This window comes from Planococcus citri, chromosome 1, assembly GCF_950023065.1.
Source record: "Planococcus citri chromosome 1, ihPlaCitr1.1, whole genome shotgun sequence".
Classification (NCBI taxonomy): domain Eukaryota; kingdom Metazoa; phylum Arthropoda; class Insecta; order Hemiptera; family Pseudococcidae; genus Planococcus; species Planococcus citri.
Genome location: NC_088677.1, coordinates 86,764,494 through 86,791,074, shown reverse-complemented (window position 1 = coordinate 86,791,074; position 26,581 = coordinate 86,764,494). Strand labels below are relative to the sequence as shown.

The 26,581-nt window shown below is 34.4% G+C and overlaps 1 protein-coding gene across 1 annotated transcript; it reads right to left on the bottom strand.

The window, feature by feature from the left end:
* Positions 1 to 4: 4 nt before the first annotated feature.
* Positions 5 to 26,581, bottom strand: LOC135839592 (piezo-type mechanosensitive ion channel component-like). The gene is made up of 29 exons (XM_065355690.1): positions 26,294 to 26,581; positions 26,104 to 26,209; positions 25,824 to 26,014; positions 25,540 to 25,741; positions 25,050 to 25,148; positions 22,491 to 22,623; positions 20,187 to 20,372; positions 19,931 to 20,097; positions 19,646 to 19,838; positions 19,379 to 19,542; positions 19,136 to 19,281; positions 18,929 to 19,051; positions 18,656 to 18,855; positions 14,696 to 14,817; positions 14,386 to 14,594; positions 14,216 to 14,286; positions 9,975 to 10,230; positions 9,730 to 9,890; positions 9,575 to 9,643; positions 9,042 to 9,225; positions 8,741 to 8,952; positions 8,231 to 8,389; positions 8,013 to 8,139; positions 7,693 to 7,934; positions 7,422 to 7,603; positions 3,570 to 3,854; positions 3,251 to 3,479; positions 3,027 to 3,147; positions 5 to 166 (listed from the first exon to the last, which is right to left on the bottom strand). The coding sequence occupies exons 1-29, from the start codon at positions 26,423 to 26,425 to the stop codon at positions 29 to 31; spliced, it is 4,809 nt and encodes a 1,602-aa protein (XP_065211762.1). The 5' UTR covers positions 26,426 to 26,581; the 3' UTR covers positions 5 to 28.

The following is a 26,581-nucleotide window of genomic DNA, read 5'->3' as shown; positions in this document are numbered from 1 at the left end:
GGCCAGTTTTCGGCTCGTATTTACTCCATTATTCTGATTCTTCGGGTAATCTTGTCCATTTGATTAATGTTTCCGGTGATCTGAATAAGAATATTAGTTTCGCGTACAGGTCTTCTTCCAGTTTACCGTCTTTGTGTTCTCGTACGAAGTAAATATCCAAAATTAACTGAAAATAATATAATACGAATCGTGAATTTAATTCTTAAGATGAGTCATTCCATATTCAAATCAGCAGGGTTTTGAGTTCAAATGCCCTCATTGGTCGTCTAACAAGGGAACCTCTTGAGGTGTCCGCCTCCGATTTGAACGGGACCGCGATTTTTGGAAAGAGCATGTTCTAAAATCCCCAAATCCAAATTTACAACTGCTCAAGTACATTTTTCGATTTTTGGCGAATTTTTGAAAATCCAAAATTGACTATTTTGGTGATTTATGTTTTTTTTTTAAAAAAAAGTACCTACTTGATCAGTAAAAATGTTCAAAATAAGTCCTAAAACTGATATTAACCCCCTCAAATCCAAATTTCGCCATTTCCAGCCGTTCTGGAGCCTCCAGCGCTATTTTTCAATTTCTCCAGAATTTTGAATTTGCTCCAGAAGGCGTGAATATGAAGTTGGGCAGCTAAAAATCGAGTTGTGTGTTATACTCGATCTGTTTAACGAGTTTATCCACATTTGAGTCGATTCTGGAGCGGATACCTCAAGAGTGGTTTTTTGATCAGCTTTTTTTCAAAATAAAAATATTCAAAAATCAAAAAGTTCCCGTTTGCGAGAAATTTTTTGAAATTTGCGCGAATCGCTGTATATTGAACACAACAAACCCCCTGAGGCCGAGTTCCGCCATTTCCAGCCATTCTGGAGCCTCCAGTGCGATTTTTCAATTTCTCCAGAATTTTCAATTTGCTCCAGAAGGCGTGAATATGAAGTTGGACAGCTAAAACTCGAGTTCTGTGTTATACTCGACCGGTTTAACGAATTTATCCGCATTTGAGCCGATTCTGGAGCGGACACCTGAAGAGTGGTTTTTTGAGCAGCTTTTTTTCAAAATAAAAATATTCAAAAATCAAAAAGTTCCCGTTTGCGAGAAAATTTTTGAAATTTGCGCGAATCGCAGTATTTTCTTATGAAGTAACCCCTAGAGAACGAATTTCGCCATTTCCAGCTATTCTGGAGGCTCCAGCGCGATTTTTCAATTTCTCCAGAATTTTCAATTTGCTCCAGAAGGCGTGAATATGAAGTTGGGCAGCTAAAAATCAAGTTGTATGTTATGCTCGAACTGTTTAACGAATTTATTCACATTTGAGCCGATTCTGGAGGGGACACCTCAAGAGTGGGTTTTTGACCAGCTTTTTTCATAATAAAAATATCCAAAAATTAAAGGGAGGCCAAAGAAAAGCTGGAAATGGCAAAATTCGCTTTCGTGTGGTTAATTAATGACAAAATGCAGCGATACGCGCAAATTTCAAAAATTTTCACACAAACGAGGAAATTTTGGTTTTTTGATGGATTTTTTTTTTTTTTGAAAAAAGGCTGGTCAAAAAACCACTTTTGATATGTCCGCTCCAGAATCGGCTCAAATGTGGATAAATTCGTTAAACAGATCGAGTATAACCCCCAACTCGAGTTTTAGCTTCCCAACTTCATATTCACGCCTTCTGGAGCAAATTCAAAATTCTGGAGAAATTGAAAAATCACGCTGGAGCCTCCAGAATAGCTGGAAATGGCGAAATTTGCTCTCGTGTGGTTAATTGATGACAAAATACTGCGATTCGCGCAAATTTCAAAAATTTCCTCGCAAACGGTGAAATTTTGATTTTTTTGGATTTCTGATTATGAAAAAAGCTGGTCAAAAAACCACTCTTGAGGTGTCCGCTCCAGAATCGACTCAAATGTGGATAAACTCGTTAAACAGATCTAGCATAACACACAACTCGATTTTTAGCTGCCCAACTTCATATTCACGCCTTCTGGAGCAAATTCAAAATTCTGGAGAAATTGAAAAATCACGCTGGAGCCTCCAGAATAGCTGGAAATGGCGAAATTCGCTCTCTAGGGGTTACTTCATGAAAAAATACTGCGATTCGCGCAAATTTCAAAAATTTTCTCGCAAACGGGAACTTTTTTATTTTTGAATATTTTTATTTTGAAAAAAGCTGCTCAAAAAACCACTCTTGAGGTGTCCGCTCCAGAATCGGCTCAAATGGGGATAAATTCGTTAAACAGGTCGAGTATAACACAGAGTTCGAGTTTTAGCTGCCCCACTTCATATTCACGCCTTCTGGAGCAAATTGAAAATTCTGGAGAAATTGAAAAATCGCACTGGAGGCTCCAGAATGGCTGGAAATGGCGGAACTCGGCCTTAGGGGGTTTGTTGTGTTCGATACACAGCGATTCGCGCAAATTTCAAAAATTTCCCCGCGAAGGGTAAAATTTTAATTTTTTTGGATTTCTTATTATGAAAAAAGCTGGTCAAAAAACCACTCTTGAGGTGTCCACTCCAGAATCGACTCAAATGTGGATAAACTCGTTAAACAGATCGAGTATAACACACAACTCGATTTTTAGCTGCCCAACTTCATATTCACGCCTTCTGGAGCAAATTCAAAACTCTGGAGAAATTGAAAAATAGCGCTGGAGGCTCCAGAATGGCTAGAAATGGCGAAATTGGGATTTGGGGGGTTAATATCAGTTTTAGGACTTATTTTGAACATTTTTACTGATCAAGTACGTACTTTTTTTTAAAAAAAAACATAAATCACCGAAATAGTCAATTTTGGATTTTCAAAAATTCGCCAAAAATCGAAAAATGAACTTGGGCTGCTGAAAATTTGGATTTGGGGGTTTTAGAACATGCTCTTTCCAAAAATCGCGGTCCCGTTCAAATCGGAGGCGGACACCTCAAGAGGTTCCCTTTGTAGGTAAGTTCCCTTCAGGCAAGTTGGGTATTTTTTTTTATTATTATTATTCAATTTATTTGTTTAGAAGCACGAAATAATTAGTAAAAGCCACCAATTGTGGATGATTTACCTGCAATATGGAATCGACGTTGGGAATATAATCTAAAAATACTTGATTCACTCGATTCCTACACAGTTTACGAATCATGAATCCAAACGTAACTAAAACAACGGTGTATAATCCTAGAATGCTGCATAATAGTCACACATTAACGATATTTTATTATCATCGAAGTACCAGGTTAGCCATTATCTACTGCAAAATGCAGAGATGAAAAAATAACGAAAACTCACCCTTGAGCACTGATATAAGATAAAAATCCGCCGAATATTTTATCGTTAAATGTGTAAACAACCAGAGGCCTTTGAGATTCATCGGCAGCACTGCCGAATACACGATCGTCGATCAGCTTAGGAATGAATTCGTTTTTGGGATAAGAGTGATGAGCTGCCCAGTTCCATACCGTGGCATTAGGCTCACAAGCGATGGTGAAATTCACATCGAGTAAGCCTCCGGGAGATTCTAAACAAATACCGAAGAATTTGCAAATATGTACTATATTTAAGTACAGTATACTTAGATGAAAATAATGGGGAAATTTCATTTTTCAACCTGAAGAAGATCCAAAAACTCCATTGCCTGATCGTTCATCTCCTACCATTAACGAGTCGATGGTGTGACCAGTTGCTAGAAGACTGACTTTCAAGAATTTTGGTACTACTTTTGCTACGGTTATCGATTGAACTTTGCTTTCAGTGGTGTTCAAACAGCTTGCCAGAGATTCGCGAGCTGATTTGTCTAGCGTTGTGGTATAAATTCCACGAACCTTGAATGAATCTTTGTAGTTTTCGGTTTCGCGAGATAGCTCCCAGTGAGTCATGAATGAGAGAGGGGCACCTGTGGATTTACATAAATACTATAATTGAAGTGGTTGGGTTATTTTAATGGGAATATTAATTTTTCGGTTGGGGGGGGGGTCGGATGGAATCCGGTTCCAATATGTTTAATGCGATCAAAATGCTGATCTGATTGGATCATTTTTGATCCAGCAAATGTCTGGATGTGATCAGATCAGACCATTCCCTACATTAGATTAGATATAAGATCTAAACAGATCTAATCCAATCAATGGATCAAAACTCAGATCTAACTGGATCAAATTGGGTAAATTTTTTTAAAAAATATATTCATTTCAAAACAAGATTTTTGATTACAATTCACAAGATTTCAAGATATCTTGACTTTAAGATTTTATTCGATCTTAAGGTTCTCTTGAAATTCTTGAAATGTTTCAAGTCCTTTTTCAGCTTTTTTCATGAAGTTTCAAGATTTTTTTGTCCTCAGGGCTCAGTCGTTTGAAACTTTTTTGATTTCAATGATTTGATTTTGAAAAATGCTGAGAGCCTTTTTTGAAGTTTTTTTTCGATCTTGGCATTGTTCAGAAGAATTTTTGGGAGATTTTTTTTTATACTTATTTAAAGTTTTAAGATTTTTTTAAATCTCAAGATTTCAGTTTTTTAATCTAAAAATTTTGTATTCAATTTTGAAATTTTTCGATTTTTTTCATCTTGAAATTTCAAAATTTTACTCTTTTCAGAAGAGGAAGATTTGAAGATTTGAAGATTTTTTCGATCTCAAAACCTTGAAATAATTTTGAGATTTTTTCCTGGGAGTTTTTCTGACCTTCAAAGTTTAAAAATCTTGAGATGTTTTTAAAATTTTTTTGACTTTTTCCCATCTTGAAACCTTGAACATTCATTCTCATGTCTTCAGACTTGAAGATTTTTTTCATTTCAAAATTTTCAAAATTTTTTAAAATTTTTTTAATCTAGAACTTTTGAGTAAAGTTTAGTTTTTTTTTGATTTTGACTTCGAGATTTTGAGATTTACTGAAATCTTGAGGTTTTTTTGAGATTTTTCTTCCTCAAGATTTCAACGTCTTTCTTAGTCTTAAGATTCAAAGGTTTTTTTTCAATTTTTATCTTGAAATTTCAAAATTTTTGAGATTTTTTGGGTTTTAGACTTTAAATTTTTCTATTTAAAAATTTTAAAGTTAAGTATGTATTTTAATTTTGAGATTTCATTCAAGATTTTTGGAGGGTTTATCTCAAAATTTCAGGACTTTTTTCAGTTTTAATCTGAAAATTTTGTGAATTTCTTAATCGTGAAAATTTTTAAGACTTTTAGCAGTTTTTTTCAAGATGAGATTTTAGTTGGTTTCTCTGTCCTCAGGTTTGAAACTTTTTTGACCTCATAATCGTGAAATGATTTAATTTTGAGACTATTCTGAGATTTTTTGACCTGAAAATTCTGAGCCTTTTTTCAATCTTGTGATTTTCAAGATATTTTAATTTCTTCAGAAGAAGGAGATTTGAAGATTTGAAGATTTGAAGATTTTTCAATCTCAAGATCTTGAAATTATTTTGAGATTTTTTTCTAGGAGCTTTTTTGATCTTGAATTTTTTGGAGTTTTCTTCAAATCTTGAAGTTTTTTGAAAAAAATGTTGACTTTTTTTTCATTTCAAAGTTTTTGAAATTTTTGAAATTTTTGAAATTTAGAACTTTTGAGTAAAGTTTACAATTTTTTTTGATTTTGACTTCGAGATTTTGAGATTTACTGCGATCTTGAGGCTTATTTGAGATTTTTCTTCCTCAAAATTTCAACATCTTTCTTAGTCTCGAGATTCAAAGTATTTTTTTTTAAATTTTGATCTGGAAATTTCGAAATTTATGAGATTTTTTTGGTTTTTAGACTTGAAATTGTTTGATTTCAAAATTTCAAGGTTATGAAATTTGATTTTGAGATTTCATTCGAGATTTTTTGAGGTTTTTATCTCAAAATTTGAGGACTTTTTTCAGTTTTAATCTGAAAATTATGTGAATTTCATGATCGTGAAAATTTTTAAGACTTTTTGCAGCTTTTTTCAAGATAAAATTTCAATTAGTTTCTCTGTCCTCGGGTTTGAAACTTTTTTGACCTCATGATCCTGAAATGATTTAATTTTGAGCCTTTTTTCAATCTTGAGATTTTTAATATTTTCAAGATATTTTACTTTCTTCAGAAGAAGGAGATTTGAAGATTTTTCAATCTCATGATCTTGAAATTATTTTGAGATTTTTTCTGAGAGCTTTTTTGAGTTGACCTTGAGATTTTTCAAGTTTTATTATAATCTTGAGAATTTTTGAGAGATTTTTTTCTATCTGAAATTTTACTAAGCATAGAGGATTTTTATTTAAATCTCAAAATTTCAGCTTTTTTGAATTCTTCAATCTTGAAATTTTTCAATTTTTTTGAGTTTTTTTTATTTTGGAATTTCAAGATTTTACTTTCTTTAAAGAAAGATTTGAACATTTAAGTAAAGGTTTTTCAATCTCAAAATCTTGAAATTATTTTGAAATTTTTTTCTGGAAGCTTTTTTTATCTTGCATTTTTTGGAGTTTTCTTCAAATCTTGTGAAGTTTTTTGAAAAATTCTTTGCTATTTTTCTCCATTTTGAAAGTAATTAAGATTTATTCATGTCTCCAGACTTGATTTATTTCATCTGAAGATTTCAAGATTTTTGGAAATTTCAATTTTTTTGATCTATAAAACTTTTGAGCTTACAGTTAGTTTAAGATTTTTTGTTTTTTTTTTTTTTATTTTGAAATTTCAAGATTTTTTTGCCTTCGAACACAAAGATTTTTGATGATCTTGAGATTTTTTGATCTCAATATGAAGTACAGTACGATTAGAAAAGTACCAAATTGGGACTTTTTCAAGACTGTTTCGAGTTTTTTTTCTCGATTTCAAGATTTTGACAATTTTATCCGTTCTTAAACTTGAAAGATTTTCTTATTTTTTTCTAAATTTCAACTTTGAACGATTTTTTTGGTTTTTTTGGTCTGGAAATTCTGCGCCTATTTTGATCTGGAGATTTTTGGAGTTTCTTTTGATTTTGAGATTTTTTAAAAGCATTTTTGAAAGGCTTTTTCTATCTGAATTTTCAAGAATTTTTCATCTCAACACTTGGGAATTTTTTTAATCTCAAGATTGCAGGTTTTTTTGAATCTAAGAATTTTGAGATTTCTTTAATCATGAAATTTTTTAATTTTTTGTGAGCTTTTTTTGATCTTGAAATTTTAAGATTTTATTTTCTTGAAAAGAAGATTTGAAAATTTGAAGATTTTTCAATCCTAAGATCTTGAAATTATTATGAGATTTTTTCTGGGAGCTTTTTTGACCTTGGAATTTTTGAGATTTTTTGAATTTTTTTTGATTTTGACATTTCAAAACTTTTTTGATTGATCTCGACAAATATCTGGATCTCGAGATCCATCCAGTTTCCTCTATTGGATCTGATCAGATCTGAAAAGAACAGATCTAATTCTATCAGAATAGTGATCTGATCAAACCAATTTGAATCTGCAAAAGATCTGATCTACTCCGCTGACGAGTTTCCAATTACCATCAAATTGTCGACATACCTGAGTGGAGAGTTTCACTTAGCTCTTCTCTAATGCTTTTTGTTAATTTCCAATCAGTTTGCGAAATCAGCGAAAACACAACCGCGCCAACATCGTTGCCATAATATTCATATAAAATATTAATCGCTCGAGGCGAATTGGCGTACAAATCGCTGAAATATTTCCATTCTTCGGGATTCAAACTGAAATATCGATTACAATTCGTGTAAATAGGTATATAGATAGGGAGGGATGTGTGATGGAACTGAAGGGTATAGATAGAATTACCAACCGTCGTATATTGTTCGAAAAACTAGTATATATCGATGGATAAGACGCCATGCGAAAGGACAGCTCCATCTCAATGGGTAGATTCGTTTTGCCCGCAGCTCTACCGAATGTGAAGAATCCCAATGGGCATAACAGTAGTAGAAGGAATAAAAAAACAATACCTCCGCCACAGAAAAATTTCACACTCGTGGTGATCTTTTGGCCTCTTCTGTACGAATACTTATTGTCGTAATTTCTCCAACACTGTACAAAATATTCACGATGAAGATACATAATTGATAATTTTGACGTATCAAATCTACCCTTGAAGTGTATTTTTACCTTGAGCACGAACACTGTAGAGAAGATATCTTCCATACCGAGCCATTCTGTTAATGTTAACGTAGTCTCAGTCCACATCCAGTCTGTAACTGTACGCAATTCGAAAACGAATGGAAAGAATAAATAGCTGCGGAAAAATGTCATATTTTGATTATCACAATGTGAAGAAATCCAGAAATAAACTTCAAGTTGAAGATACGGTTTGAAAAAATATTTACAATTGATACAGATACAAATTCACAACGCTGTAACTTTGGCATAGCACGTGCCCATGAACGTAGGCCGGATATCCTCGTCGAATTTGATACGCTGATAGTAGAAAATAAAAGCTTTTTAACCAGTACCATAAGGTTGGAAATATGGTCTCGTTGAACTTTCTAAAAAAAAAAAAAAAAAAAAAAAAAACGATCACCTGTATAAGTTTTTAGGAATCTCCTGAACTCAAAACCGAACTGACTGGGCTGATTTTACTACAGGGCTCAAAAATTTTTTTTATAAAAACAAATTAAAAGTTTTTAATAATTAATTTAATTGAAAATTTTTTTTTTTAATTTTAAAATGTTGATTTAAATTTTTATATTAATTTTTTTTAAAATTGTAACATTACTAAACTTACTTTTAATTTTAAAAAAAAATTTAAAATTTGAATATTGTGAGATCAAGTTGGATCTAGAGAATATCAGAGATCATTCTGAACCAAACTAAAGAACAATATTTCACCTACCTACCTATAATACAAAGAAGGCAGCATGTAAAACAGACACAGATGAAGGACTAGAATCTGCACGACGTAAAATATCAGCTTGGCCATCACATGTCTACGTAAATAAATCCATCTATCGATAAATATGCAGACACAATGTGCGATGAATATGATCAGCATCATGGGAGGTATTTTATTCTCAAAGAAGTACTTTGTAACGCCATCTTCTTGTTTTTCCTGCGCAAAAAAAAATCAGTAGGTAGATATAAGATTAATTTCAATTGCCTACCAAACGAAAAGGAAAAGATTGTAAATGATGAACTCACATTGAGTGCAGTAAATGCAAAAATGAATACAAAAATATTGATAAAATCGCACAAGAATATAGCCGTGTATACATCGACTGGAGTTCCTGGGTGTGGCTCGTAGACCAACTTGTGGAAGAAGTTTTTTATAGACTCGTACATGCGGGTGGAAAGAAGATCGATTCTGTAGAACCTGTGAGGAAAACTAGAATGAGAGATGGTGAAGGTACTGCTCAAAGGTTGTCATTTACTCGGGGGAAAATTATTGGATCTGATCAAGTCTGGTCAGATCAAATTAGATCCACAGGGAATGTTCGGATCTCTCAGATTTGATCAAATAGGTCTAAAGATCTTGAAAATAATTATGATCTGATCAAACAGGACAGATTAGACCACATTACTTTCTATTAAGGAGATATGGTCTCATAATCATCTGTTCAAGAGCGATTAACATTCCTGATCTAATCAGATCCAATATTTTCCCCTGGGAGTAAGTACGAGTATTTTGAACCATTTAGTAACAATCTATGCAACAAGACCGAGTGAAAGTTTACCTGAAAATATTACCTCTGCTTATTTGCTTCGGTTCATCACTCCATAGTCCAATATTCATCAAGATACGCCTGTAAAAATGTTTAAAAATTTAGCAATACGTTCGCCAATGATCAGGAAAAGCTTAAATTCACAGAAAAGTATTGGGTGTAGGTACCTCTGTAAAAATATGCCCAACAAAACGAGCAAATAATAAACAGAGAAATCTCTACTGGCAAGGTAATCGTAAAATGGCCCATGTGCGTACGAATACAGCACATCTGATAAGTCCCATTCGAATAAAGGTATCCTAAAGGCACATTCTAGTATCAGCAACACCTGTAAAATTGATCAATTAATACCATAGAAAATGCACATCGTATCCATACCCATAAAAAAATGTTCAAAAATATAAATAATTACTCCAGTGTAAACTAGTATGGTTTTCCAGAACCTTTTCGTTGGCCTGGGCACACTCAATGCACCCCATAACAAAACCATCAACGTTAAAATGATGGTAAGTATGTTGGGATTCTGCAATTGGAGCAATAACACGGATAGGTAGCAAACTGTGTTGAAGCTGGACATGATTACTTCGTACAACGATATAAACAGTCGAATGATTATTGGTACTTGGTACACGACTTCCAGTTTATCTTTGTCTGTAGTGCTGACAGTCCTTTGAAACAAAAATGGTAGGCTATGGTGTAAATCATTCTATCTATGGTTGAAGAAAAAAATTATTGGATCTGATCAAATAAGTAGATCTTAGGGTCATTCCATGTCAATTCATTCAATCAAAAAATGTGATTTTGAAGACATGTCTTTCGATTTCGCTCAAATTTTTTTTACAATGTTTACCCACCCAATAAGTAAGAAACTAGGAATTGAAGAAAACATAGACGACCTACTGCCAATACCAGAAAATTATGAACTCTTCAATGAAATCGTTAAGAAAGCCTCAAAAGATCATATTCAAAGGGGAGCAAGGAAGGAGTATATCTCTGGAATGGAGCTGCATACTGCACCTCATGACACAATATAAGGAGTATGTTAAAAAATTTAATGAAAATCCTTTCAGTGAGGAAACCATTGAACTAGGAATTCAATTAGCAAGTGATATAGCAGAATCTAGACAGAAAAAATGGCAGGAATTAGTAGAAAATCTGGATTTCTGCAAAGATAGCCGAAGAGCCTGGCAACTGTTGAAGAGACTTGATGGAGGCAAAACCCAACAGAGCAACTTCACTCAGGTTACAGCTAACCAAGTAGTAGCCCACCATCTACTCCTGAATGGTAAGACTGACAGCAAAAGCAGCCAAACAGATGCATGGATGTGGAAGTGCATAACTTTACCACACCAATTACTAACAAAGAAGTGAAGTCTGCAATCAAATTGTCCAAAAATAGGAAGGCTGCTGGTGTGGATAACATGTATACTGAGCAGATCAAACACTTCAGACCAAAGGCAATATAAATTGGATCCAAAAAGTGTTTAATGCCTGTATAGAAACTTCAAAAATGCCAAGACTATGGCGACAGGCACATGTTATTGCATTACAGAAACCAGGCAAGGATGCAAATGACCCAAAGAATTACAGGTCTATCTCCCTGTTGTGTCACCTTTTTTTTTCTCTCCCTGTTGTGTTAACCTATACAAGATTTTTGAAAGAGTCATTTTAAATCGCATGGCTGACTGTATAGATGAGGGGCTGATCAGACAGCAGGCTGGATTTAGACCAGAAAAATCATGCACTGGCCAGATATTACACTCAACACAGCATATTGAAGATGGCTTTGAAAAGAAGAAAGTCACTGGAGTAGTGTTTGTTGACCTCACAGCAGCTTTTGACACAATATGCCACTGACTACTCCAGTATAAGGTGTACCAACTTACAAAGGATTTTAAATTTACACAGATAGTCACTAATTCACCATGTTGATGAAAGACAGAACCCAGTTGGGTGAAAATCTGCTTTTACGCGACATAAAAACACAGGCAGGAAATTCAACACTTTACACCTAGGTATGCTTTTTCTGCCCATTAATCGGCGCGTATTTTATTTACATGTAAAAATCTGCCATTGATCAATATTCTTGAAAAATTTTTTGACACCAGCGGGGAACGAACTCGAGTCCCCGGATCTGTGAGCAGAATCCTTGCTACCTATACGCCACCAGAGAACTTGATAGAAATGAATAAATATTTATATACTAGTCTAAAACATACGCGCAAAATACCACATTTACGCGCGTTTTTTCAGCAAATATGTGAAAAAATATGCTACAAAATATTTGCGTAGCGTATTTTTGTGGCTGGTTTTTTCAACATGCAAAGATACGCCACATAATTTAGAAGCGTAGAGGCTTTACGCAATAAAAATACGCTACAAAATATTCTTGTGGCGTGTTTATCAGCAGAAATTTTTTTCTAGTGTGCAGAAAATGTAACAACCTAAAAAGTCGCTTCAAATCACGCCAGTGAATTGCAGCGTGATTTTGAAAACTGTAAAATCTGCTGCATGGCAGCAGTTTAAAGTCACGTTGAAGTATAAAACGCCAATTAAACTGCTCTTTACCGCGTATTTATTGGCAGAAGGGCAGATTTTTGCCCAACTGGGAAGATTCTATGTGACACTCAATGGTAAAAACAGCACCTGGAGGCAGCAAAAGAACGGATTGCCTCAGGGCAGTGTTTTGTCTTTTTTTTGTCACCAATTCTCTTCAACATTTACACCAATGGCCAACCAATTGGACCAAATACTAACCACTTTCTGTATGCAGATGATCTTGCACTAACTGCCCAACATGATACATTTGTGGAGGTGGAGGACACACTAAACTAGGCTATAGAAGAACTGGACACTTACTATAAAGATAACCACCTCAAACCAAATCCAACAAAGACACAGACATGCTCTTTTCATCTTAGAAATTGTGAAGCAAAGTGACAATTGAATATTCAATGGGGTAGAATAGATCTGAAACATGCAGATAACCCCAAATACCTGGGTGTAACCCTAGATAGATCCTTGACCTACAAAAGGCACTGTGAGGCAACTAAAATGAAAGTTGCAGCCAGAACAAATATAATTCACAAACTAGCAGGCAGCAGTTGGGGAGCTAAGCCCCAAGTTATGAGAGCATCTGCACTGGCACTGTGCTATTCAGTGGGGGAGTATGCCTGCCCTGTTTGGAGTCATTCAGCACATGCAAGTAAAGTTGATATACCCTTAAACGAAGCATGTAGATTGGTGACAGGGTGCTTACACCCAACACCATTGAATAACCTATATGAGTTGAGTGGAATTGCCCCACCAGCAGTCAGACGTGAAGTTGCATCCATGGCAGAGAAGACAAAGATGCTAAAGAATCCGCTGCATCCTATGTATGGATATGAAGAACTGGCAGAAACCCGCCTTAGATATAGACACAGTTTCATGAAAACAGTTGAAGAACTAAAAGATACCCCTAGCACAGATAGATGTGAAGATGTCGCATATGGAATGCAGGTGTTGAGGGAAGAACTAGGCAGGAAGCCCTACCAAGTGGAGAACATTTGAAATATGGACTGTGGAAAACACTTAACAGATTGAGGAGTGGAGTCACGCGATCTAAGTAAGTACAATCTTCATAGATGGCAGTTGGCTGGTGATGACCTGTGTGAATGCGGCGATGTTCAGACTGACAAACACTTATTTGAGTCATTGAGTGTGAATTATCAGGGAAAATCGATCCTGGAAAATTAAATGGGACACTTGACGATGAAGCAGTTAGATTCCTTGAGTACTGGCAGGAGAAGGGTATTTAGATTTAGACTCAGATTAAGATTTAGATTAGGTTTTTCATGTTAATTTAGGCATGTTGACCGGATACGAGAGAAAAAAAAGTAAGAAACCCTAAATCAGTTTGGTTCCAGCACACTCAGGGAGGGGGTGGGTGGGTGGCTTCAATTATTTTCACATTGTCTCGAGGTACCTACTCAACTTCAGCTGCGCATACCTCTAAAGCTATGATACTTTGATCAAAACTGATTTCACAGTTCGAAAGGGCATTAAATTTTAAACCTTTTAAGCATTTTGAAATTTTCAAAATTTGAAAGTTGAACTTTAAAATTGAAAATTCAAATTTCAAAATGGCGATGTAATTGAGAGCTACAATTTAAAATTGTGAAAAAATTTCCATAGATGTACCTTTTGATGCCTTTTTGAAATATTCAATTTTCGAGTTGGGATCTTTTCATGGAAGGGGAGCACCCCCTCCCCCAAATTTGGGCAAAACTTTCAAAAAAAAATCTGGGTCATGTGATATATCGAATTGCATGTTTTTGGTGACGCTGAACACGAATATGACGTCAGATTTTTGATTAGACCCCATCCACGACCCCCAGCACCTCCCCGAAGGGGATATAGGTAAAAAATGGTTTCATTCGTGTGACACACGAAATAGTATGTTTTTGGTGACGCCGAACACGAATATGACGTCAGATTTTTGATTTGACCCCATCCACGTCCCCCGTGATCACTGTCCTCTGGTTAGATATCATTTCATCTGATCAGATAACCTCACATTAAATCAGATCCAATCTTTCCTCTCTAGGACATCGAGAGACGAAATGAACACCTACGAGTATACCTACTAAAGAATAAGATCATTATACCTACATAAAGTAGCTGAATTCCAGAAAATCAAAAAAATCGTCGTCATCTTCCAACAACGGGGACGATACAATAGCCTAAGTACCAAAAAAAAAAAAGAATTTATTCATTAAATAAAATTAGTGAGTCGATTAAAATACCTGCCATAATTATTACAGTTCTTCCAAGTCTCTTACTTTTCGAGCAGCGAATTTCTCCCTTTGTAATTGCTTCTTGATGTATTTATAATCGTGAGCAATCTCGTTGAAAAGTTGACACAACGATATCATGCAACTGTTGATGAACGCAATGAGAAACCGAATCGTCAAACACAACTTTCCCATAAATTTGACTTTACATCTCAAATGGCATTTGCAATTCGTGCAATCGCATTTACCACGTCCCTCTGAGGGAAAATATCGCGGATTAGTATATGATAAAATTCATTTAAGTTGTGAAAAATATTTAAAAATATAAAATGGGTAGGTAAGTACTCTTTTACGTTACCGGAGGCCGATTTTGTCCCTGAAGATTCCTTTTTCATTTCAGCAGTAGGTTTTACTGTATTGTTGATTTTAGCTTTGCTGGTAGCGGTGACACTGGTGACTTTTGTGAGGGATTTTCTACGGCTGTGAATGACAGACAAAAATATGATAAATATGTTCATATTAGATAGGTAAGTATTCTAATAAAAAATCAGGACTTGAAAAAAAAACAGAACTACATTTGAATTTCTTACCAACAAACTAAAAAATTTATAAATTCCTGACAAAAATTAAAATTTTTTGAATTTTAGGATAAATTAAAGACTTTTTTAAAACGTTGACAAAAATTGAGATTTGTTTAAAACAAATTCTGACAAAAAATCAGGACGGTTGTAAAATTGAAACATTTTCGAATTACTACAAAAAATTGGGACTTTTTTCCAAATGGTGGCTAAAAAATCGATTGTGACATTCATTCAAATCCCGAAAAAAATCAGAAGTTTTTGAATCACTCGCTTCAAAATCAAAAATTTCCGCAAACTGGCAAGCATTGGGACTGAATTTTTGGACAAACTTTAATAAAAATCAGCTTAAATTACCCTATTTAATTAAATTTCTGAAAAAAATCAGGTCGATTTCAGAATCGAGTCTTTTTTTGAATTTCTGTAAGAAAAATGAGGGATTTTCTGCAATTAATTCTAGCTAAAAAATTGTGACTTTCTCAAATTTCTGACAAAAGCTCGGAACTTTTTATAATTTTCGGCAAAAATCGGGATTAAAAAAAAAGTTCTCAACAGATCTCTGGTTGGAAAAACGAGACTTTTTCGCATTTATGGCAAAAATCAAGATTTTTTTTTTGAACTTCTGCTAAAAAATCTGCACTTTTTTTTACTACCTATTTAAAAAAAAGAGCACTAGTTTAAATGTCTTACCAAAAACTAAAAAATTTACAAATTTCTGTCAAAAATTGGAATTTTTTGAATTTTAGAAAAAATTGAGACTTTTCTAAAATCTTGACAAAAATTGATATTATTTGTTTTGAAAAAAATTCTGACAAAAAATCAGGACGATTGTAAAATTGAAACATTTTTGAACTGCTGCAAAAAATTAGGTCTTGTTTCAAATGTTCGCTAAAAAAATTGTGACTTTTTCAAATTTCTGATAAAAATTGTGACTTATTCATTAAAATTCTGAAAAAAATCAGAAGTTTTCGAATCTCTCGACTTACTTATTGATAAAAATCATCTTGGATTTGTTTTAACTTCTCAAAAAAAAAAAATCAGGTTGATTTCAGATTCGGGACTTTTTTTGAATTTCAGCAAAAAAAATGAGAACTTTTTCCCCAATTCTGGCTAAAAAATCGGGACCTTTTTCAAATTTCTGACAAAAACCTGAAACTTTTCATAATTTTGGGCGAAAATTGAGATTTGAAAAAAAAAACTTCTTTGCTAGAATCAGGACTTTTATCAATTTTTGGCAAAAATCAGCACTTCTTAAAATCTCAGGTTAAAAAATCGAGACTTTTTCGCATTTCTGGCAAAAATCGGAACTTTTTTCGAACTTTGATTAAAAAATCAAAAGTTTTTCTTTCTGACAAAAACCCTGAACTTTTCACAGTTTCGGGCAAAAATTGAGATTTAAAAAAAAACTTCATGAATCAGAACTTTTTTCAATTTTTGGCAAAAAATCAGGATTTCTTAAAATCTCAGGTTGAAAAATCGAGACTTTTTCGCATTTCTGGCAAAAATCGAAACTTTTTTCGAACATTGACTGAAAAAATTGAAAGTTTTTCTCTCTGACAAAAATCATGACCACCTTAGAAATCCTGAAAAACAATCAGGACTTTCTTGACTCTGGCAAAAAGTCGGAGCTCTTTTCGATTTCTGGATAAAATGAAAAAAATCTTGACTTTTTTTTAAAACTCGACTAAAATTAAGTCTTTTTTTTCAATTTCTGGAAAAAAATCAGGCCTCATTTGTTCAAAACTTCTGAAAAAAAGTCAAGTTGATTTCAAAATCAAGAGTTTTTTGGATTTTTGTAAAAAAATGGGGACTTTTCTCCAATCCTGACTAAAAATTCGAAACTTTTTAAAATTACTGGCAAAAAATCAAGACTTTTTAGAATCTCTCGCTTAAAAATCAAAGTTTCCTAAAATTTCTGTCAAAAATTGGGATTTTTTAAAATGATTTTCTCAGCTAGAATCAGGACTTTTATCAATTTCTGACAAAAAAATCAGGACCTATTTCTCTGGCTAACAAATCGAGACTTCGCATTTCTGGAAAAAATCAGGACGATTGTAAAATTGAAACATTTTTGAACTGCTGCAAAAAATTAGGTCTTGTTTCAAATGTTCGCTAAAAAAATTGTGACTTTTTCAAATTTCTGATAAAAATTGTGACTTATTCATTAAAATTCTGAAAAAAATCAGAAGTTTTCGAATCTCTCGACTTACTTATTGATAAAAATCATCTTGGATTTGTTTTAACTTCTCAAAAAAAAAAAAATCAGGTTGATTTCAGATTCGGGACTTTTTTTGAATTTCAGCAAAAAAAATGAGAACTTTTTCCCCAATTCTGGCTAAAAAATCGGGACCTTTTTCAAATTTCTGACAAAAACCTGAAACTTTTCATAATTTTGGGCGAAAATTGAGATTTGAAAAAAAAAACTTCTTTGCTAGAATCAGGACTTTTATCAATTTTTGGCAAAAATCAGCACTTCTTAAAATCTCAGGTTAAAAAATCGAGACTTTTTCGCATTTCTGGCAAAAATCGGAACTTTTTTCGAACTTTGATTAAAAAATCAAAAGTTTTTCTTTCTGACAAAAACCCTGAACTTTTCACAGTTTCGGGCAAAAATTGAGATTTAAAAAAAAACTTCATGAATCAGAACTTTTTTCAATTTTTGGCAAAAAATCAGGATTTCTTAAAATCTCAGGTTGAAAAATCGAGACTTTTTCGCATTTCTGGCAAAAATCGAAACTTTTTTCGAACATTGACTGAAAAAATTGAAAGTTTTTCTCTCTGACAAAAATCATGACCACCTTAGAAATCCTGAAAAACAATCAGGACTTTCTTGACTCTGGCAAAAAGTCGGAGCTCTTTTCAATTTCTGGATAAAATGAAAAAAATCTTGACTTTTTTTTAAAACTCGACTAAAATTAAGTCTTTTTTTTCAATTTCTGGAAAAAAATCAGGCCTCATTTGTTCAAAACTTCTGAAAAAAAGTCAAGTTGATTTCAAAATCAAGAGTTTTTTGGATTTTTGTAAAAAAATGGGGACTTTTCTCCAATCCTGACTAAAAATTCGAAACTTTTTAAAATTACTGGCAAAAAATCAAGACTTTTTAGAATCTCTCGCTTAAAAATCAAAGTTTCCTAAAATTTCTGTCAAAAATTGGGATTTTTTAAAATGATTTTCTCAGCTAGAATCAGGACTTTTATCAATTTCTGACAAAAAAATCAGGACCTATTTCTCTGGCTAACAAATCGAGACTTCGCATTTCTGGAAAAAATCAGGACTTTTTTCGAACTCTGGCTGAAAATTTAAGAATTTTTCTTTCACACAAAAATCATGACCCCTTAGAAATCCTGAAAAACGATCAGAACTTCCTTGACTCTGGCAAAAACCCGGTTAAGCGACGTGTTAATAAAATTGCATAACCAGTTCGCTGTAAATACGGATCCGTCATATTTACGGCGAACAACGTAGGCAACTTTATTAACACATTTTTGTACGCATGTTTGTTAGTTAGGGTGGCCCGATGATGACGAAATTGGGTTTTGGAAGTTCCAATCGGTGGAAAACTTGCCCCTCGGGGAGCATATAAAAATGCAAACAGAAAAATGGGATCGATTAATATCTGAAATTATGACAACAATTATTTTGGGCAAAAAATCAGCACTTGTTTGAAATTTTGACGATTTTTTATAGTGAATTTGGGGAAAAAATTGACCTCGTGTATTCCAAAGACCAACCAAACTTACTCAAAGTTCACAGTTGGTAATAATTTCTCATCTTTTACAATGATAACAGCAGGTATCACAACTTTTTGACGAGTTTTCTTGTCCACTTTTCCGCTACCTTTCTTCTCCCCTGGTTTGGTTGGATCGGATAGCTTCTCTGTCGGTGGATGAAGGTCGAGTTCTGGAGATATCGTCGTTGAACAAGTACATTCCAAGCATTTCTATAAAAATTATTCAAGTTCAACAATCATCAGTACAAAGGTATTACTAGTAAGATTAAAAGAAGATACCAACTTCGGTAACTATGTCTTCAGGTTGACGACTGGGAGATTTTATTGATTTCTCCGAGTTCAGTGAGCCACTATCTGCCATTCTCAATGCTTGTTCGATATCAGTTTTCATAACTGCCTCCATCAGCTATAAAATATGTAAAATTTTATTTCAAGTTAGCATCCTATTTCGAAAATACCCACTCTCTTCTCTTTTCAATTCGTATCATACCTTTCCAACATTAGGAGTAGACGGGGTACTCTGGCAATCGCTGTCTTTTAGTTTACTACGCTTCTCCTTCTCCGTTTCGTCTTCGGGTTGAATCCACAAATCCTTATTTGCATCGACAAACATGTAGTAATCGCCAGATGTAACGACTGAAGAAAAATATGCGATGAAAATATTATACCTACCAATTCGAATCAGAAACTACGAGTAGGTATACGACGATTAAATTAAAATACATAAACCAACCTTCTTGATGTGTCAATGGCTCACTCAGCTTATGACCTCTGATTTTGCTGTGCGATTCTTTCAAACGAGCCATTTTTTTGTGTATTTTGGATAAACTTTTTTTATATTTTTCTTTCATTTCGCTGATTTCTTGTTTGTTCAATTCTTCTAGAATTTTCGCAGCTCTGATTAAAAAAAAACAATATCAAATAGGTTATGGGAGGAGGGGAAGATGGAAGATGGAAAATTCAAAATTTGCAAAATAAGCTACACCCTGAATGTAGGTACCTGAACGAGAATTTGAGATCCAACGCAGCCTCTCTAGACATAGCCAAGAAGTACTTAGTCAAGAGAAATCGTTTATGGAACATTAATACGATAAATGATAACACATCATAATGAATTCCAGCCGTCGTTCCCGAATGTAGACAAGAACTACGCAGCTTATTATCAGGATATGGAAGATGTATCAACGGAACACCTAAAAACCAAAAGATTAGGTAAAAAAAAATCACCCCAAAAGTCGAGAATTGTTTCACGACAAAAGTCATCATGGAGTCTGCATCAACTTACGAAAAAAAGTAATCGAAGAGTTGATCTCTTCCAAACATATTATGCCGAGCATTTGAACCAACCAACACATTTTATTTCCCATTTGTCCCTTAAGAATGCAACCTGCCGATTGAAAGATGGTTTTCAAAAAGATAGTGAACACATTTAAGATAATCAAGTATCTCCAACTGAAAAATACACGCAGATTTTCAAGAATTCAGCTCGTATCAAATCTATTTATCGTAAGTACAAAATATTTCATTTTTACTCCACTTACAAAGTTTGAGTCATCAGCACAGGGCGTAAAAAATAAAAATCGGCGAACCATAATATCATTATGAAACCAAACGCGTGAACGAAGGAGAAAAGCGATATATGAGTCGTGGCTGCCATGTAAAACATAGCTGCGCAGATAATAGGTAACGAGTAAAATGATGCGTATCTGGCTAAACCAAAAGTTGTTCTGAAACATGAAATCTAGAATTAATTAAATACATACAACGTGAAAATACAACTAGGTAATAAGGGAACCACTTGAGGTGTCCGACTCCGATTTGAACGGGATTGCGATTTTTGGAAAGAGCATGTTCTAAAACCCCCAAATCCAAATTTTCAACTGCCCAAGTTCATTTTTCGATTTTTGGCGAATTTTTGAAAATCCAAAATTGACTATTTTGGTGATTTATGCTTTTTTTTTTAAAAGTACGTACTTGATCAGTAAAAATGTTCAAAATAAGTCCTAAAACTGATATTAACCCCCCAAATCCAAATTTCGCCATTTCCAGCCATTCTGGAGCCTCCAGTGCGATTTTTCAATTTCTCCAGAATTTTGAATTTGCTCCAGAAGGCGTGAATATGAAGTTGGGAAGCTAAAAATCGAGTTGTGTGTTATACTCGATCTGTTTAACGAGTTTATCCACATTTGAGTCGATTTTGGGAGGAACACCTCAAGAGTGGTTTTTTGGCCAGCTTTTTTCATAATAAGAAATCCAAAATAATCAAAATTTTAAGGTTTGCGAGGAAATTTTCGAAATTTGCGCGATTCGCTGTATTTCGAACACAACAAACACCCTGAGGCCGAGTTCCGCCGTTTCCAGCCATTCTGGAGCCTCCAGTGCGATTTTTCAATTTCTCCAGAATTTTCAATTTGCTCAAGAAGGCTTGAATATGAAGTTGGGCAGCTAAAAATCGAGTTGTGTGTTATACTCGACCTGTTTAACGAATTTATTCACATTTCAGCCGATTCTGGAGGGGACACCTCATAAGTGGTTTTTTGACCAGCTTTTTTTCAAAATAAAAGTGTCCAAAAACCAAAAATTCCGCGTTTGTGAGAAATTTTTTGAAATTTGTGCGAATCGCTGTATTTTGTCATTAATTAACCACACGAGAGCGAATTCCGCCATTTCCAGCCTTTCTTGGGCCTCCCTTTAATTTTTGGATATTTTTATTATGAAAAAAGCTGGTCAAAAACCCACTCTTGAGGTGTCCCCTACAGAATTGGCTCAAATGTGAATAATTTCGTTAAACAGTTTGAGTATAACACACAACTCGATTTTTAGCTGCCCAACTTCATATTCACGCCTTCTGGGGCAAATTGAAAATTCATGGAGAAATTGAAAAATCGCGCTGGAGCCTCCAGAATAGCTGGAATTGGGGAAATTCGCCCTCGAGGGGTTAGTTCATGACGAAATACTGCGATTCGCGCAAATTTCGAAAATTTTCTCGCAAACGAAGAAATTTTTGGTTTTTGGATATTTTTATTTTGAAAAAAAGCTGGTCAAAAACCACTCTTGAGGAGTCCGCTCCAGAATCGGATCAAATGTGGATAAATTCGTTAAACATGACGAGTATAACACACAACTCGATTTTTAGTTGCCCAACTTCATATTCATGCCTTCTGGGGCTAATTGAAAATTCTGGAGAAATTGAAAAATCGCACTGGAGGCTCAAGAATGGCTGGAAATGGCGGAACTCTGCCTCCATGGGTTTGTTGTGATCGAAATACAGCGATTCGCGCAAATTTCAAACAATTTCTCGCAAACGGGAAATTTTTGATTTTTTAATATTTTTATTTTGAAAAAAAGCTGGTCAAAAAACCACTCTTGAGGTGTCCCTCCCAAAATCGACTCAAATGTGGATAAACTCGTTAAACAGATCGAGTATAACACATAACTCGATTTTTAGCTGCCCAACTTCATATTCACGCCTTCTGGAGCAAATTCAAAATTCTGGAGAAATTGAAAAATAGCGCTGGAGGCTCCAGAATGGCTGGAAATGGCGAAATTTGGATTTGGGGGGTTAATATCAGTTTTAGGACTTATTTTGAACATTTTTACTGATCAAGTACCTACGTTCTTTTTTTTAAAAAAAAAGCATAAATCGCCAAAATAGTCAATTTTGGATTTTCAAAAATTCGCCAAAAATCGAAAAATGAACTTGGGCAGCTGCAAATTTGGATTTGGGTGTTTTAGAACATGCTCTTTCCAAAAATCGCGGTTCCGTTCAAATCGGAGGCGGACACCTCAAGAGGTTCCCTTGTGAGAAAAAATTGCTCGAGAAAGTAAACTCGATAGGTACCTACATTGGACGTTGTGGTTTCAAACGACGATTTCCTTTTTTAGGCGATGATTTCTTGAGTTCATCTTTAGCGTGCACTTTTTCGAATTCGAAAACTTGGGCTTGACATAACATGAACAGAAACACCAACGAATCCCCTAAGAAAAAAATGACAAAAAAGTTAGATGTAGGTTCATGTATAGTTCCTAAAACTATTAATAAGTAATAGTCCGGCATATGACAATAGGAGTAATTGCACCCCCCCCCCCGCAGATCCTCCGGGACAACTTTTTTCTTAAAGGGGACATCCTAAAAAACATTTTAAAGCAAACTTGCCCAAAAAAAGCTGGCCTTACTTACAAAATGGCGGCCATTTTGATTGACAGGTCAGCCGCGTTTTAACATAGGACTTGCACGAACTTTTTCAAACTTTACAAAGGTAGATCGAAAGATCATGCAAAAATTTATCACCTGTAAAAATTTCAAGTGCTAAAGTGCGTTTTTCGATTTTTGGTTAATTTTTGAAAATCGAATTTAGACCAAAAAATGAGGGAAAAAATCAATATTTTACCAAATTGACCAAGAAAGCTGAAATTTGGGATATACTCTATTTTCGACATGCCAAATCGATTGGAAACGGTTTCAACCCGTTTTGAGCAGTTCTGGAGCCTCCAGCAGATTTTTGAAACTCGAAATTCCCACAAAATTCCATTAAATTGGAGTTGTAAAGCTAAAATTTATTCTAAAAACTAATTTCAATACGCTACAAAGTTTTGCAGGTGAATTTCAAGTCGTTTTGGATCCTCCTGCGACTGTTTGAAAATTCCTGCAGCCTCCAGCAGATTTTTGAAACTTTAAATTTTCACAAAATTTCATCAAATGGAGATGGAAAGCTGAAGTTTACTCTACACTCCAATTTTAACACCCTCTGAAAACGACTTCTGGTGGATTTCAAGTCATTTTAGAGCCTCCAACGACTTTTTTGAAAATTACTGGAGCCTCCAGCAGATTTTTGAAACTTTAAATTTTCACAAAATTTCATGAAAATATGGAGATTGAAAGCTGAAATTTACTCTACACTCCAATTTTAACACCCTCTGAAGACAACTTCAGGTGGGTTCAAGCCATTTTAGGGCCTTCAGCGACTTTTTTGAAAATTACTGGAGCCTCCAGTAGATTTTTGAAACTTGAAATTTTCCCAACATAAATTCATTTTGTATTCTAATGGTGTTATTTTCCTTGAAATGAATCAAACCTATCTCAAAAAATTATAATTTGAGTCAGTATTTCATTGTCTTTTATGTACAAAAGTATATTATTATTTTTATTTAATCGTAATTTTTTCGATTCTTTGTTCCGGACTGTTTTGAGCCAAAACTTGATTTTCTGAATGAAAAATTTTCTTCTCAAGCTCATGCACTTCATTTCTACGCTAAAAACATCCATTTTGGATTATCCGACTTTTTTGGTATCCGACCTACCTTACCCCCCTCCCCCCCTCCGAATAGGTCGGATAATCGGGAGTCTACTGAATCAAAATGGAGTTGGCAAGCTGAAATGTACTTCGCAGACTACATGGTGGTTTCAAATGGTTTTAAAGCTTCCAGCTACTGTTAGGAAATTGCAATAGTTGCTGGAGGCTCCAAAACGACTTGAAATTCACCAGCAGTCAACTTCGTAGCGTATTGAAATTAGTTTTCCGAATGAATTTCGACTCTCCATCTTGGTTTGATGAAATTTTGTGAAAATTTAAAGTTTCAAAAATCTGCTGGAGGCTCCAGTAATTTTCAAAAAAGTCGTTGGAAGCTCTAAAATGACTTGAAATCCACCTGAAGTCGTCTTCAGAGGTTGTTAAAATTGGAATGTAGAGTAAATTTCAGCTTTCCATCTCCATTTGTTGAAATGTTGTGAAAATTTAAAGTTTCAAAAATCTGCTGGAAGCTGCAGGAATTTTCAAAAAGTCGCAGGAGGATACAAAACGACTTGAAATTCACCGGCAGCACTTCGTAGCGTATTGAAATTAGTTTTTAGAATAAATTTCAGCTTTACACCTCCAATTTGATGGAATTTTGTGGGAATTTCGAGTTTCAAAAATCTGCTGGAGGCTCCAGAACTGCTCAAAACGGGTTGAAACCGTTTCCAATCGATTTGGCATGTCGAAAATAGAGTATATCCCAAATTTCAGCTTTCTTGGTCAATTTGGTAAAATATTGATTTTTTCCCTCATTTTAGGCCTAAATTGGATTTTCAAAAATTCACCAAAAATCGAAAAACGCACTTTAGCACTTGAAATTTTGACAGGTGATAAATTTTTGAATGATCTTCCGATCTACCTTTGTAAAGTTTGAAAAAGATCGTGCAAGTCCTATATGTTAAAACGCAAAATCTGTGATTTCGGCTGACCTGTCAATCAAAATGGCCGCCATTTTGTAAGGCCAACTTTTTTTTTGGCAAGTTTGCTCTAAAATGTTCCTTAGGATGTCCCCTTTAAGAAAAAAGTTGTCCCGGAGGATTGGCGGGGGGGGGGGTGCAATTACTCCTATTGTCATATGCCGGACTATAAGTAATTTATTTATTTACATACAAAACATTTTTGGTGCATTCGGTTTCAATGTACCGTAAGGAACCTGCATCCAAGCAGCAGTGTTTACCATTTGTTCCTTTGTTATTTCTTCAACATATCCTAAAATATAGCAAAAAATAAACTTTATTATTCAAAAGTACATAAAAAATAAAAAACAAAAAAAAATCTAAAATTTCCTGTTTACAGGAAAATTTTTGAAATTTGCATGAATGGCTTTGTTTCGTCTGAAACAAATTCACAAAATCCAAATTTCACCAAATATTAATCAATTTAAAAAAAAAAAAAAAAAAGTTCTTGAAGTTCTAATCTGATCAAAATTCAACCCACAGATCCTCCGAACACTCCCTGGATCCAATCAGATCTGAATTTTGATTTGATTACGTCCGATTAGATTCAATTTTGTCTCCCTGGGTTCAAAAAAAATGAAATACTTACCCACGCAGGCAAACATAAAATTGATGAAAAAAATCCTCAGAATACAGTTACTCACCAAAACACTTTTCCGGCCAGAACCCCAAAGCGACAATATACTGTATCGGTATCGACAACAAAACGAAGTACTTGAAGAAGATCCAAAATATTGGTAAATATCGAGCCGGAAACAGAACCAATATTACTAACCATACACTGTACAAACATGCCCAAAAATCCAATCTAGCGAGTATCAACAGTGCTATACTGGTCAATGTTAGCTGCGAAATAAAACACATACAAATGAAATTGAAATTCGATTCATTCGTGTAGTTTTGATTTCTAAATTTAGTCGCAGCTTACTTCGGCACCGTATCGATAAAATCCGTATTTCAGTAAATATTTGACGAACGATTTGAAATCAATGTCTGCTTTCAGGTAGACAGAATCGTTGAACATTTTGATAGGATCCCAGCCGGATTCTTGGCTCAGTCCTTGGATGAGACTACGTTCTTTGACTACGATCGAGTGTAATGTAACTAATGCTATGATACCTGTGAGAAAAATAATTGGTTTACTTTACTTTATTAAATACAATAACACACAGATTCTTTTCTACAAACGTAGGTACCTATTTACTTACAAATATATCCCCAAACGTTTATTGGTACCCATTCAGGTTCATCGATTTTTCCAAATCCGACCCATTCACCGTAACTCAACGTAATATTAGATCCTCCTGCTGGTGGCTGTTTTTCAATTACATGAAATTAATCTCCTACACGAATCAACCAGCAAACAATTTTTTCAACGAAGTATTTTCTTCAACTTACCACATAACACGTGACATTTTTTGGAGCAGGTACAAAATGCATTTGCATGACCATTTGAGCGATTAAAAATGTAGCTGCGAGGACGGATACGAATTGAATCATTACATATCGTACGTTTCTCGTGAATACCATCGATAATACAGCGGCCACCAGAAAAAAACCGTGGATTACGTTTACCTAGGTAATGTAATGGAATAGAACGAAAGCTAATGCTGATTTCTCAAGCTGTACCTATCAAATTATCAACTATCTACCTATGTTAGAATAGAAATACAAGGCTTACTTTCG

Bases quoted from the DNA above. Each gene is read 5' to 3' on its own strand.
- LOC135839592 (XM_065355690.1), bottom strand. From the start codon at position 26,425: ATGGTATTCACGAGAAACGTACGATATGTAATGATTCAATTCGTATCC. The intron at 9,644-9,729 runs GTACCTACACCC...ACATTTTTACAG, and splicing joins TTGGGCATATTTTTACAGAG to GCGTATCTTGATGAATATTG. The intron at 8,390-8,740 runs GTAGGTAGGTGA...TTTTTTTTTTAG, and splicing joins CTGCCTTCTTTGTATTATAG to AAAGTTCAACGAGACCATAT.